The sequence below is a fragment of the Dioscorea cayenensis genome, chromosome 2 (genome assembly GCF_009730915.1).
Source record: "Dioscorea cayenensis subsp. rotundata cultivar TDr96_F1 chromosome 2, TDr96_F1_v2_PseudoChromosome.rev07_lg8_w22 25.fasta, whole genome shotgun sequence".
Lineage (NCBI taxonomy): Eukaryota > Viridiplantae > Streptophyta > Magnoliopsida > Dioscoreales > Dioscoreaceae > Dioscorea > Dioscorea cayenensis.
The window spans coordinates 20,182,080-20,197,515 of NC_052472.1; the positions used below are offsets into that span (position 1 = coordinate 20,182,080).

Sequence of the window (15,436 nt, forward strand, 5' to 3'; positions counted from 1 at the left end):
CAGTGAGTTTGGCAATTAAGAAATTGCTTTATTAAGAAAATTTAGTCTTGATGAAAATCATTGTCAAGTATGCCCAAAAAGACGTTTTTGATCACTGGTTGTTGAGTCAGCATCACATGCATTTAGATAGAAAAGCTCTGTTAACCATGATTAAGAAAACTTAATGACCATTAATCATCATTATAAATATTCATAATACACAATGTTGGATATATTTGTTCGATTATTATTAAAATAACTAAACCTATGGATCTAATAAAAATTATTAATTTTAATGAAATCTCTTCATGTGGAGAGAGCACCAACGTGCAGAACAATGCTCTTTTTAATTTTTACTTACTTTATCATGAAAGGAGCATCAATTTCATCGTAAGTTAGACCATTAAGATAAGTGGAATTTCTTGGACAAGAATGTTTTTTTTAAATATATCAATGGTTTTTGGGTCAATTGGTACTGGGTCTCGAATCTTATGTTTAAAAGACGAGACACGTGGGTCGGCATTGAGCTTTATTTTTCGCTTTCGGGTACCATCTTAAATGGAGAGTAAGCACTTATGGTCTATGTGTCGTGTCATTGGTTAATAAAAATAGTAAAAAATGTTAAGTTTTAGCCTTTTCCATATTTGATAAATAAAAGGGAAAATAAAATAATACAAAAACAAACAATAAATGTAGGAGGATCATTATTTTCAGTTATCAATGCTTCAATATTATTTTAAGTTGATAATAAAATTATAAGTTTTTTTTATTTAACATACTTTTATTTGAATAAATTTTTTTGGTCATTGACCCACAGAATAGTAGCTGGCAGACAAAAAATGTCGGGAGCTCAAGTGTCTTATAAAAAAACCGATTTTAATAAACATTTAAATTAAAACTGTTTACTTAAATAACCAGCTGATCTATTTTTACTTTGCTTAGAAGGCAATAAGTATCAAAACCCAGGGACGTACACGTGTCAGGAGTAAGACTCAACACCGACCCACACGTGCTCTTATCATCTAGAGAGGATTACACCACTTCGGTCTTTTTCGAAACGAAATCGCCTTTTTATCACACGGTCTTATGTTGTTGTTTGAATTAATGTTTTATTTTCAATAATTAAAAAAATACTTTATCATTTGATTTTCTATGTACGAGTAAAATTTAAGCGGATATATATATATGGTATAAGGGTGCGTTATATAAGAGAGTATATATATGATGCTCAACCATTGGATAGCCACCAGGCGACAATCAAGAGAGACCATGAGTCTGCCCCTCCCCGATAGTACCGTCTCTATTGTTCATTCTGGGATTTTGCGTATTATTCTCAACATTGTAACATTCGTTCCAGCAATGCTCCCTGTACTGCTATTCATAAAAAGGCGTTGTCATCTATTATCTAAATATATAGTGGCAGGTGACAAGTTAAAATACAAAACCAAGTCACAAATAATATCATAGTTTTATCCATTTTAGCATAAATTAACTAAAACAAAATTTGTCGATGCGAGATACTGGACTTATATGTGTGACACATTTGTAGAACACATGTAGTGCCAAAATGAAGATAACAATCTTTATTTTGAAAAATTCTCCCTAATAATGTGAAAGATAAGTACTTGCTTAGCTTAAGTCTTAATTATCATGATTTAATGTGTATATATCTGTTTAAAAATTTCTATATCATTTATCAAAAATAAAAATTCTATATCTTCATTAACTAGCTAGTTAATCTGATTGTAGGATCATCAAGCCAGTATGTGGTTGATGCAATGTGGGACCAAGACTTGCACAAGCAAAACTTCAACAGGTTTGTTATTCATATTCATATAGCTACATATATATATACACACACACACAAATTTATGTATAATTTCATCATCAAAATATGAAATATAATATTAACATCTAGTTTTGAATTACTTTTGCTTTGTTTCTGAAATATATAATCAAGCCTAATTTTTTTAAGTAAAATAAAGAAAAACATTTTTAAAAAACAAAACTATAAAATTCACATATTACATATACAAATTTGTTCACTTAATTTATTTCAGGAAAAAATGAGAAAGTTTGGTGGAATGAGAAAATCACATCTCAAGCTCCCATCATCACAATGGAAAGCTTTTAACTCAACTCAGAATAACAGTAATGGAGAAGGACACCACACATGACCTTCCAATTGGTGAAGCAATGTAACACTTCCCAAATCATCCACTCTAATATATATTTTTAATTTTATAGTGATTTATATGAGTATATACGTGCATTAAAAATTTTTAATTCTATGCTTATAAAACACATGATTATTTTGAATATAGAGTTCATTTGAGGGCCATCTTGAGAGAAGGAGAAAAGAAAGGTCACATGGAACTCAAGCCAGCTCCATACAATGTTGTTCTTAAAGATGGTTCATATGAGGGAGAACTCAAACTTGGCTTCAAGTTCATCTCAAATGTAAGTAAAAACAACTGGTTTTTTTATTATTTTAAAAAATTACTAATAAAGGGATTTTAAAGTCTTATTTTATTTTTCATATTTGTGTAGGTAGATGCAGAATTTTTAGATGATGAGAAGAATTTCGACGAGGTTAAAAAGCAATCGCGGTCTATTTATTGTACCATTTTGAATATAGCTTTACGGCATATTAGATGGCCAAGATTTTTTAATTTTAGAAAAGAATCAAAAAATAAACATAAGTAGAAATTTTATCTATAAACTATATTAATTTTAATATATGTTGTCAATGTTAATGTTATGGAATAAAGGAAAATATGCAATGAGTTGAGCTTTAAACAATTTCCAATAGTTTTGCAATTATATATCTCAATACTTAATAGGATCACTCCATTCATTTGTAAGAATGGTAATATAATAATTTGCCAAATTTGTAATCTCAACCTCTAATCCAACTACAGCACAGTTCAGTAAATAAATATTTATTAATTTAAAGGGAGTTTTTATATTTTACATAATTGAGTGGAAGCAATAAATTTCGAAAAAAATTAACATATTGGATGCTATTATGTTAATCAATTTTGCTTAGAATATTAATGTAAAGACATCTATTACAAATTGTTTTTGGAACATCAAAATTGGATCAGAAATAAGAATAGTTTTTGAGAATATTGGTTAATAAAGGGCATCCATAAAATTTTAAAAAATTATTTCTAATTTATAGTATAGACATGCAATGGATATTGAATGGCTTTTGAACTATTATAATGAAAATGGTACTATCATGGAATCACATGCCGATTGATGACAATCAAGATCAAAATCCAAATGATAATTGTATTTTACTAAATGTTTCTCTGAAAGAGGTTTTTCTACTAATATGTATATAGTTGTTTGTAGCATAAGAAAAATATACGAAATGTAGTGTATATAAATCATCAAGGATGAGATTAAATTTAGTTTATAGACAAAAAATAAACTAATAACTTTATATGCCTAGTTTTAAAAAAGAGTAAAGTTTAAAAATAGAAGTAGTATTAAAAAAACAACATTATGAATTTTGTATGATATTTTTTTCAATGTATTTAATGAATTACTAATTTATATTTCGTTGGTCTCAAAGAGTTTTAAAAAATATATATTATCTTATGCATATATTTAGTAAAAATAATAAATTAGTTTGCTATCCCGAATTGAAACCCAAAAAAAATCAAAATTATTAATTTATTAAATATTCATTTATTAAGGTTTTAGAGTAAGAGTTATAGACATAAATGCAATAATTCACTGAATATTATATTATTGATCTTAAATGGCACAGATAAAAAATTTCTACTTCCATTATTATAACCTCTCTCCTCATCGCCACAATTTAATTTAAAATGTTTTTAAAAATTTGTCCTAAAATTATATATATTTATATATTGTATTTTTTGCACTTTTATTGATCACAATAATCATTTAAGTTGTTAGCATTTGTCACACACATCGTGAGGGTCACTTACGTTTTAGATTCGACATGACTTCCGTATTTGATTATCTTCAAATCTATGATGATTTTTTCACCATATTATTAGTGACAAATAAGATTTTTGCATTGAAAATAAAATATTAAATATCTTAATTTTTAAAAATATTTTTCGTTCATTAAAAACTTCTTCTTCTTCTATAATATTTTTGCTCGAAATTTTATTTAAAAATATTATTGAAATATTTTTTGGAAAATTTTACATTGCAAATTCATTGAAAACTCTTAATTCATGAACAATATTTTTCACACCAGCCTTATGAATATGGCAAAATCAGAAAATAAAAAAAAAATAGAAAAACAATATACAAAACAACCATTAAAGAACACAGACACAATTTATATTCTATCCGTAACAGAAAATTATAAATTTTCATATCAACAATCTAAAAAAATCATTTCAATTTATATTCTATTGTTAGTAACCATTGTTTGTGGTTGTGATAATATATTAAACTTTAATTAGAGGACGATTATATTAATTAAACGTAAAAAATCAACATATACCCCTTTTCCTTCATTTGAAGTCGAACTCAAGTGTTTGAGAGACCACTTTTATCCACATAATTTATGGTAGTTAGGAGCAAAACATCAAGCTCTTAATAAGTTGTTCATATATCACATCAGTTAACTTTTTTTCCCTCCAAATTTTTATATCATATTATTTAAATCTAATCCATATTTTTCAATTTTTAAAATCTACAAATTAGCATCTGAGGAAATGCATAAAATCATAAGAAATATATGGCCTAAGATAAATTAGAAAACAAGGAGAAATATCTAGAAAATAATTATAATGGTAATAGCATTTTTTTTTTCTATAGTTTATGCTATTGGTTATTTATTTAGAGCGTATTGCACAAATTAAATATACTATGTCAAAGTATATATAAATGCAGCAATTTTTCTATAATTTAAGTTCGGCTTGACAGTGAATGGTTTGGCTCAGGCTTGAAACTAACATCAGTGGTACTTTAAAAGTGCAATTCATTCATTGTTCACTGAGATTTGATACTATTGAGTATTGTTTATGCATTGTGCATAAGTTCCAGTATTAGTTTTCAGTGCGAAGATCATATTCTCCACTCCTCTAAAGTTGCATAACAAGAGATTTCCCATGCATTATAGCTTTTGATATATTATTTTGGACGCAAGTAACATATTCTCATTGACATGCGTATTAACCAATCACACGTAATAAATTTTGAAAAGATCATTTAGTCACTGTAAAGGGTACACCTTGTTTATTTTTTGGCACCCTCAATGGGAGGACTTGTATTTGTAAAAACACTTTAAAAAAGGGAGAGTTTGAGACAAAATTTAATTTTACCATGTGCAATAAATGTGATCTAACCAATTTATTCATGATTCGAAAGTAATGGATAAAATGGAAGCATGGCTCATGCGAATTAATTAGTCTTTCTTATATATATATATATATATATATATAAAATATTAATTTAGTTCATTTTTCAATTTATAATTAATTAATTTTATTATACTCCAAAAAAAAGCCACCACTTTTCAACAAAAGCAGGCCAAATAACAAGTCGAAATTAATTAATCATCAATCATCTCCATATAATTGGATAACTAAGCATATATCACTTTCTTGTAGTGGCTGAAGAATCCAACAACTTGCATGCATCTCTCCCATCAAAACAAAACACTAATCTTCACATTTCCTAAAAAAAAACAAAATTAAATCCAAATAAACTAAATTTAAAAAATAATAAATATAAAATATAAAAATTTTAAAAATAAATAAATAAATATGCCGGCGCGTGGTCTTTTTCATCAGCAATGGCAACAACAACAATAATAATTCATAACCAAGGACTTGGGCCCCACCACCAACAACCATCATTCACACTCCCATCACTCATCTTCTTTAAGATTCGTGCTCTCTTCTAATCTCAGCCCTTCATTTCCTCACTCTCACTAGCTATAAAAACCCACTCCAAAAACAAATCACCCAAATCGAAATCCTTCTTCTTTTCTTCTTCTCTTCTTCTCGAGAGAATGGGAGCATGGGCGCTGATGGCGATGGCGATGGTGATGATGGGATCTTGGAGAGAGATCGGAGCAGAGAAGAAGAAGGTAGAGGGAGAGAGGCTACTGGTGGCCATGACACTGGTTCCAGATGCTGCATCCAAAGGAGCAGGTATCCATGTCCTTTTTCTTTTCTTTTTTTTAATTTGTTTGATTTCCTTGAATTTTTCTTTTTTTGTGGTGTTTTTGATTTGATTTTATTTGATTTATTGTTTGATTTATGAATGAATGATTCATTGGATGGGATTTGGTAGTGTGCTTGGATGGGAGTGCTGCTGCTTATCATCTTCACAGAGGGTTTGGCAATGGTGTTCACAATTGGTTGCTCCAGTTTGAGGTTTGTGATTTAGAATTTTTTTTTTATTTTTTATTTTTTTGATAAAATGGACAAAATTAAGAAAAATTCAATTGTGATTTAGGTTTGTCTTTGAGTGTTTTTTATTTTTGAGAAATTTTTATTATTGTGATTTAATTTTAAATTATGAGAATTGAGATCAAGTTCAAAATGTTATATATGAATATTTTGTTTTGGATGAAAATGGAATATTTTTAAAGAAGATGGATGAAAATAGAAATCAAAATATGTAAATAAAAAAATAGATTTCACTTTTAATGTGACATTTAAGCTTCAGTTTTATTTTATTTTATTTTTGATAATTTTGCATTTTGATTTAATTCATATTTTAACTGTTAGGACGTGAGAATAGTTGGGTTTAGAGCAAGGTGAGTTTTGAAGAGATTAATTGGGATAAAAAAAATAAGATAAAATAAATTTAAATTATTGTAAATTTATTTTTTATGTACATATATAATAAATGATCCAATTAAGCATTTCCCATCATTCTAACGTGGGAATGTTGGAGGGTGTTTTTCTCCGTGAAGGAGACTAACTAACCTAAACCCGATTGCGTGGCATCGTTTTATTTGTGGCTGGACGGCAAAAAAGCAAACAGTAAGCACGTACTCCTCTTTCTTGTTATTTTGAAGTAAAGACTGTGTTCCATTCATACAATCATACAAAAGCATTTTTATCCTTTGTATAGAGAAATATGTTGTACAAACTGTAGCTAATCAAACGGTAATCATTCATGTTCATGATTAAGTGATTTTGAGCCTCTCATATTATAATTTATATTTTAGATTCCTTGTGAAAATTCTGTATGAGAACCGGTCAATCCAATGTAACTAATGTGATTCTGCATTCGTCTGTCTTTCATTTTGTAACTTATCGACTTTATCCGAAAAATATATATATTGTAAATTCAATGGTTTTAATGCAATTTTGCTGGGAAATTAATATGAACCGTTGATACTGTGTGGGATGGTTAATGTAGGGTGGAGGATGGTGCAACGATGTGGAGTCATGTTTCGAGAGATCAAAAAAAGTAGGAGAGGGTCCACAAGGTTGATGAACAAGTACGAAGTTTTTTTCTGGAATACTTAGCAATGACCCCAACATGAACCCAGGTATCTTTTTCATGGGTTCCATTTGTGGTCCTTTTTATCTCAATTTCTTTTTCAGAAGAAAAAGAAGGTTTTTAAAAGAAAAACAGAATGAGCCCTTTATTATTTGGAGAAATTTTTTGACCAAGAAAAACATTATTAGGGCCATTAGGTAGGCCATGTGAGTCTTTTGCTTTTTAACTTAAAATGAAAAATTTTTGGAAAGTAGTTTTGCATCCTCATTTTAGAAAATGATTTTAGAAGAAAGCATGGCTTATGTTCTATTTTTAAAGAAAAACCAAAAAAACTCGTGTCCATATTTTTTTATTATGTCAGAAATAAATTGCTCTATACTTCAAAACTTTGTGTCAAATTGTTAATTTGATATATTAGAGATCTTATATATTATAGTGTAAACCAAATAGATTTTTTACTTCAATAAATCTTATGCTAATTAGTGTCAGTTTAAATTAATATATTCAAACTATTGTTGATTAGGATTATAAATTATATTTAGTAACTAAAATATTTATATATTTTTCATCTAAGTTTAAACAGTTTATGCATATTTATAAGTTATGCATGATATAAAAATGATATATATATATATTTATATATATATTAGTAACTAAAATGGGATATAAAAATATATCATATTATGTTTTTTAAAAGTTATTTAATTATTTAATTATCATAGTAATGCATAAAACATACATTGATTCAATATTTTATAACAAACTCATATGCATATGAAAAATAATATATACAGATTTATTGGAAGGTTGTACATTACATATTATTCTTATGTGGATGAAAACAATTATGCATTATTATAGGGTTACATATGCAAATCTCCCCGACACACGTTGAGTGGATTAGATCTAGCATCAAGCATCCAAACTTTGACTGAATGTTTTTGGTCTTGGATTAAAATATTGGGAATGAAGAATGCATATATATATATATATATAATGCATGTGGACTTTTTGCACCGGCCTTTTTCTTCTTTTTCTTTTGTTATTTTGTTTCCTTCTCCCTTTCTCTCTCTGGTGGCCTTGTAGTTTCTAGCATATTGGTGTCATTTTGTTCTTTACTTTTTTAATCTGTTCTTGTCATATTAGCTGTTCTACTGTGCTTTTATTTTTAATAAACTATGATTCATCTATTTTTTATTAAATAAATACATTTTAGATTTTCATATGTCTAATGTCCATGGATATAAATTTCTGAAGTTTCTTAAGCTTTCTGTGGAACTTCAGGAATTGATTAAAATTTAATCTATAATAATTGGAGGTTAGATGAAATAATGTGTCACATTGAAACCAGATGTATTACGCCAGCGATATATCTTCCTAAATAAACCACAAATCAGTTGCATGTGTGCTACTGGGTTGGCCTAAAGACATCTTTGTCTGAAAACCACTAGTGCATGTGTGGAGATTTTCTAATAATAATTGAACTTTAGATTTAGAGTTTGTCTTTGTGTTTAATAAATATTAATGATGGATTGAGATTAAGGTTGCACTAATGATAATTGATTTTGAATAGATTTCTACAATTGGAACAGAGTGAAGCTTAGGTACTGTGATGGAGGATCCTTTGGTGGTGATTCAGAATATAATGCTGTCAGTATCTGTATTTAAACTCATTTTCATTTATACACGTTTAATTAACCTGAGACCATTATTTCTAATACTTTGAATGAAATACTTTTGACTCATCTAACAGACACTTACCCCACTTTACTTCCGAGGAAAAAGAATTTGGGATGCTATAATTCAGGATTTGCTTCCAAAAGGACTCATCTTTGCACAAAGGTACACTATGTTTACATCCAAAATTGATGTAAATCATTTACCAAATTCTCCAGATCAAATTCGAATTTTTCAAATTCACATAACTTCAATTATATGTGACTTAAATCTGAATGATTTATAATGACTTCCAACCAAACACATCCATCATTTTTAGACAGTGGAATTAATTGTAGTGCCTAATAGTTCAATATCAGTTATTTTGAAAATTTTGAATTTGAATATACAAATATGTGTTGTTCTTTACCATTAAATATCAGTATTAGTAGTTTGTTGGCAACATTTGACATGTATGTTACTTCAGGCATTACTCTCAGGATGTTCAGCAGGGGGACTTGCAACATTCATTCATTGTGATGAATTTGCCGAACTTTTTCCACAGAATACAACAGTGAAATGTCTCAGTGATGCAGGATTTTTCCTTGATGTGTAATCACAATTCCAATCCCAGTCACACCCTTCATCAGACACAATTTGGTATACTTAAATTGGTCCTAATGAGGGTTCTCTGCTATTTTTCATCAGGACAGACATATCTGGGAACAATACCATAAGACCTTTTTTCCACAGCTTAGAAACTCTGCAGGTTGTTACCATTTCAATCTCTAATTTCCATTCATTCATTGAATTCTGGATTCCATGATCATCATATTGAGTCGATAATTTGCAGGGAGTACTGAAGAATTTGAATCAAGATTGTTTGAGTTCTCATTTGTATCCTTATAAGGTTTGATCTCTTTCAGTTGATCATGTCTCAGAAACTTCAACTTCTAAGCTGACTCCATTCATCTGCAGTGTTTCTTTCCACAACATGCATTACCATATATCAGAACACCATACTTTATCTTAAACACAGGCTATGATGTATTCCAAGTGAGTAATTAGCTTCAACATATCCACAACTGGTGGTTTCCATGATGATTTCTAATCTTCAATTGCTTAATTCAATTTTCATTTTGTCAAACAGTTCCATCACATATTTGTTCCACCTTCAGTGGATCCACATGGGGTTTGGAACCGTTGCAAATTAAACCCTGCAGCATGTTCTTCGATTCAGTTATTGATCCTTCAAGGTATTTTTGAATCCTTTTCTTAACCGACTACTTCAATTGCTACAACTTCTTCACTTTTACAGGATTCAGATTGAAAATGCTCGATGCGCTGCACTTGTTCACCAATTCAAGCAATGGTGGCATGTACATAAACTCCTGTTTTGCTCATTGCCAGAGTGAATTACAAACTACTTGGTTCGCGCCTGATTCACCGAAACTACAAAATACGGTACTCAAAAGCATATTTTTCTTCAAATTTACTCCGAATAATAAAAGGAATGTCTTCTACTCAACTGAAAAAATAAAAATGCATCCAGACAATTGCAGAGGCCGTAGGAGATTGGTATTTCGAAAGAAGGATATTTAAGGAAGTTGATTGTCCATATCCTTGTGATTCCACTTGTCAAAACAGCATACCATTAATTGAGGTATGTATCAAAACCTACTCGTTTGAATGATCACTGAAATGTTCTTGAAAATTTTTATAGTTGACTTCCTAGTATTGTCGAGTTTCAGGAAGGTCAATGACTTGAAAGAAAAACCGGATTCGAAGGACTCTGATAAGGAGATTATCAGTTTCACAGAGCAGAGGAAATACATACATTCTTTTTACTATAGGAATTTACTGCATTGCTCTCTTCAAAGTAAGTTATTGTTCTAATTATATAGAATTACCAACATTCTTTGGTAAAGACTCATTTATCATCAGAAACTTTGGCAAAAACAAGGCTCTTACAAAAAGATGTAAGAGAGGAGAAATTCTCAATGCCAAGCTAACATAGTTTAAAGCAAATGTATGTTGTAAATTCAGATTATATGATATTGTTATGCTTCCATTTAGTTAATTCAACAGTGACATTAGATTTAATTGCAATTAATTATTGATATGTAATAGTAGTCTACTCTTTGTGACAATGTATGCAGTATTCTCTTGAGTCTCCTGTTTTCCATTGTGAACAATTAAAAGTGTGTCTCAACTCATTAACCCTCAAGTTTCAAGTGTTAAATAAAAACAAAAATAAAGGTAAGATAAAGTTCAGGGTTCTTTTTGGCTTAAATTTTATAACTTAGTTTTGTAGCTTCAGTCAGCAAGTCCTAACCCATGATTATTATCTTAAGAATCAGGCATTCTTGAATGCATTAACAAAAGGTTTAATTTCTAAGACAAGAAACACAATCATAAATGACTAATTCATAAAAAGATTTGTCCCATTGCCTATCTTAATAAGCACTGATATAAACATGCTTAGATGATTCTTACAAGGCAGAGATCAAAAGAACATAACAAGGATTCCATAAGCCAAAACATTGAGGCCATAACTATCTTGCAATGGTTACATCTAATATATATATATATATATATAGATGTATATATTTTGGTAACATACTCACTTATTAAGCACAAGGATTTTCAACTAACATGTCATCTCCAGAGTTCAAGCATTTTAAAAATGCAGACTCCAGAAAGGCATTTGTAAATTTACTTAGTTTTTGTTATACATCACATTCAAGTACAAGATTCTCAATATATCCAGATTTCAGAGAAGAGCATCTAATGCTCTAAAAATAACTTGCATAATCAGCTCTATCAATTACCAACTTAAGACTTACATCAAATCAAAGAATGAATCATACAAACGAGAAATCTTACCAAAATAGATCATCAAATGCTACTGATGAAGACGCGATCGGAGATGCATCTTCTTCCTCCATATCTAGTTCTTCAGACCTGAAATCTTAAAAATCAATGTCAACAAGGTTCTTCAAGTCCACACCAAAGAGCTCATCAAGCCTTCTCAGAACAAGATCTGCTGCAGCACAAAATTCATACACTGGTTGCTTACTGTTGCGTGTGAGGAAGTGTGGAACGAGTGTGGCAATTTGTCGGATACTTGGTGTGTACTATTTACAAACACCCAGTAATAGCATAATAAGTAGACAAAGCAAAGATGATATACAAGCATTCACACAAGAACAAAATAAGATGTACCAAATTTAGCATAATTCAGCTAAAAATAAGTTTATATCTACAAGAAGGCGATGCTTCATTATATCATAGAGAACAACAAAAGTATAAAAAATAGACATAAAGCTACTACATGAACATTATCAAACTCACCTTAAAAACAAAGATTTTACTTTGTTTTAATGAAATCAAATAACAACAAAAAACTCTCCTCTAAACCTTCTCCACTCTTTCCAATCTCTGCATACAAAACAACTCACCCTCTCTATTTCTCATATAATCTCTCATCCTCATTACACAATATTTAACAAACATAATTTTATATAAACAATAGAGTAATATGAACTGTTGTATTAAAAAAAAATATAAAAAAACGAGCTTCATTTTAACAATCATATCACATCTCAAAGATATTAAGTCAATATTTACCGGCCCCAGCCACATATTTCATCCGAGTATCACGTGCGGCCTCCACATGCAAATTTGAACTCCAAACATAATGCAATGTATGCATGCCCTTGATTATACTCTACTTATCATATTTATCGAATAAATAAATAAATAAATAAATAATTTAAAATAATTCCAGCCAGCCATCTATCCGTGCACAGTCCACCTTATGACTTGGATATCATATTACTCTATATATTGTTTGTATCCATTGCCAAGATCTCGTTTATTTCCTCACAATCCTTTTTTTTAATTTTTTATAATTTCTTATTATTTAATTCCATTCATATCACGTGACAATCACATGGACACAGCTTCCATCTCTCCCACAAACTACCCATAAATCTCGCCCGGTGTGTTCATTGACCATTTACCGACGCAATGGGAACCTTCGACGCCGGTAAGCTCACCGCCTTCTCTTTCTCCAAAAACTCAAACCCTAATTTTAACCCTAATCTCTCTTCTCAGGCTCCTCCTTCCTCGCCGACAAGGCCGCACCGATCTTCGTCGCCGGCCACCAAGGCCTCGTCGGCTCCGCCATCACCCGCCGCCTCCACGCTCTCGGCTTCACCAACCTTCTCCTCGCTCCCCACTCCACCCTCGATCTCACCCGCCAGGCCGATGTCGAGGCCTTCTTCTCCGTCCACCGTCCCCATTTCGTCTTCCTCGCTGCCGCCAAGGTCGGCGGCATTCTCGCCAACTCCACCTACCCCGCCGATTTCATCGCTGTTAATCTTCTCATCCAGACCAATGTCATCCTCTCCGCCCACAAATTTGGTACCAAGAAGCTCCTTTTCCTCGGATCCTCCTGCATCTACCCCAAGTTCGCACCGCAACCCATCCCTGAATCCGCGCTGCTCACCGCCCCTCTTGAGCCGACGAATGAATGGTACGCTGTTGCTAAGATCGCCGGGATCAAGACTTGCCAAGCTTTTCGATTGCAGCATGGATTTGATGCTATCTCTGCAATGCCAACCAATTTGTATGGTCCTCGAGATAACTTCCATCCTGATAATTCCCATGTTTTGCCTGCTCTGATAAGGAGATTCCATGAGGCCAAGGTTGTTCAGGCGAAGGAGGTGGTGGTTTGGGGGTCGGGGTCACCGTTGAGGGAGTTCCTTCATGTTGATGATCTCGCCGATGCGGTGGTGTTCTTGATGGAGAATTATTCAGGATTGGAGCATGTCAATGTGGGGAGTGGAAAGGAGGTGAGCATTAAAGAGTTGGCAGAGATGGTGAAGGAGGTGGTGGGGTTTGAAGGGGAGCTTGTTTGGGATAGAAGCAAGCCCGATGGGACTCCGAGGAAGCTGATGGATAGCTCGAAGCTGGCCGGGATGGGTTGGGAGCCAAAGATCAGTCTTCGGGAAGGGCTCGAGGAAACTTACATGTGGTATGTGGAGAATATGGTAAAGCAGCAACCTTGAGGAGATTTCAGCTGCTGGTAATTTGCTTTCTCTCTGTTCTCTCATTGCTTCCTTGCTGTTTGTTTTTGTTGTATCATTTTGTGAAAATTTATCAAAGTTGTTATTTTTAGAGGCGTAGTGTTGCTCATTGTTAATCTGTTTGATGTTGTTTATAGAGTAATTTCTTGTTCAAAGATATATATGATTAGTTGAAGTGTTCCATGGAAATGGTGTTAATCTTTTTGTGTTTCTATCTGTGAAATCTAAATGAATTGGATTTGATTTAGATGCATCCCTGAGAGAGATTAGATTAGTGCATTCTTTGAGCTTATGGCATTTGTGATAACTTGAAATTTATTTCTTTTTTGATTAATGGGATTGCCAATTCTTTGTAATTTCTTGTTCAAAGATTTATATGATTAGTTTAAGTGTTCCATGAAAATGGTGTTGATCTTTCTGTGTTACTATTTGTGAAGTCTAAATGAATTAGATTTGATTTGGATGCATCCTTGAGCGAGATTAGATTAGTGTACTCCTCGAGCTTATGGCATTTGTGATAACTTGAAAATTATAACTTTTTTGGTTAAAGGCATTGGCAGTTCTTGATTGGAAATTAGTATCCAAAGGAGTTATTTTTAATTGTCTAGTTCTTGATTACTACTTTTGCTTTGTGATTTCTTGAATGTTCTATGCAATTTTTTGTTGACTGAACAAAGCCATTTGTGTTATTGTTCTTTGAAAACCAGATCATTCTTGAGACATTGACCATTGATTTCAAGTTGGAAATATTGAATGATTGTTGAAAATCTTCCTGCTGTTTTTTACAATTTCATTATATGACAACTTAGTGTGCATTGTTGATATTCTATTGGTCTTGGATCTTCTCTTTCAGGAGTTATATCAAACATTTTTTAGTGCATTTCAATTTTTTTCTCATCGGCCATTTTTTTTGTTTCATATCTTACACGTCTTAAATCTTTTAAAGCTTCATCATAATCATTTTAAAGCATGACTCATTTATTTGATTCTTGTTCAGGAAAAGATAATGAAATTTTAGAAGCTTACTTGCAACTACTATATGGAGAATGTGATGGGGCAGCATATTGAACAGATCTCAAATGGTGGTAATTTGCATTGCCATTAATTATTCTCTCATTGCTTCAACGCCGTTGGTTTTTGTTGTACAATTTTTCAGAATTGATTGTGTCTGTCATTTCTAAAGGCATTTGCCATTGTTAAACTATTTGATATTATTTATAGAATAATGGTTGGTTGAAAGATTTATATGA

At 31.3% G+C, this 15,436-nt stretch overlaps 1 protein-coding gene and 1 pseudogene across 1 annotated transcript; both read left to right on the forward strand.

Moving 5' to 3' along the window:
* Nucleotides 1-5,959: 5,959 nt before the first annotated feature.
* Nucleotides 5,960-11,168, forward strand: LOC120280799 (annotated as a pseudogene).
* A 1,862-nt stretch (nucleotides 11,169-13,030) lies between these two features.
* LOC120277504 (probable GDP-L-fucose synthase 1) lies at nucleotides 13,031-15,436 on the forward strand. Its single transcript, XM_039284371.1, has 3 exons — nucleotides 13,031-13,144; nucleotides 13,213-14,185; nucleotides 15,184-15,436. Exons 1-2 carry the CDS (start codon nucleotides 13,126-13,128, stop codon nucleotides 14,166-14,168), a joined length of 975 nt encoding a protein of 324 aa, XP_039140305.1. The 5' UTR covers nucleotides 13,031-13,125; the 3' UTR covers nucleotides 14,169-14,185; nucleotides 15,184-15,436.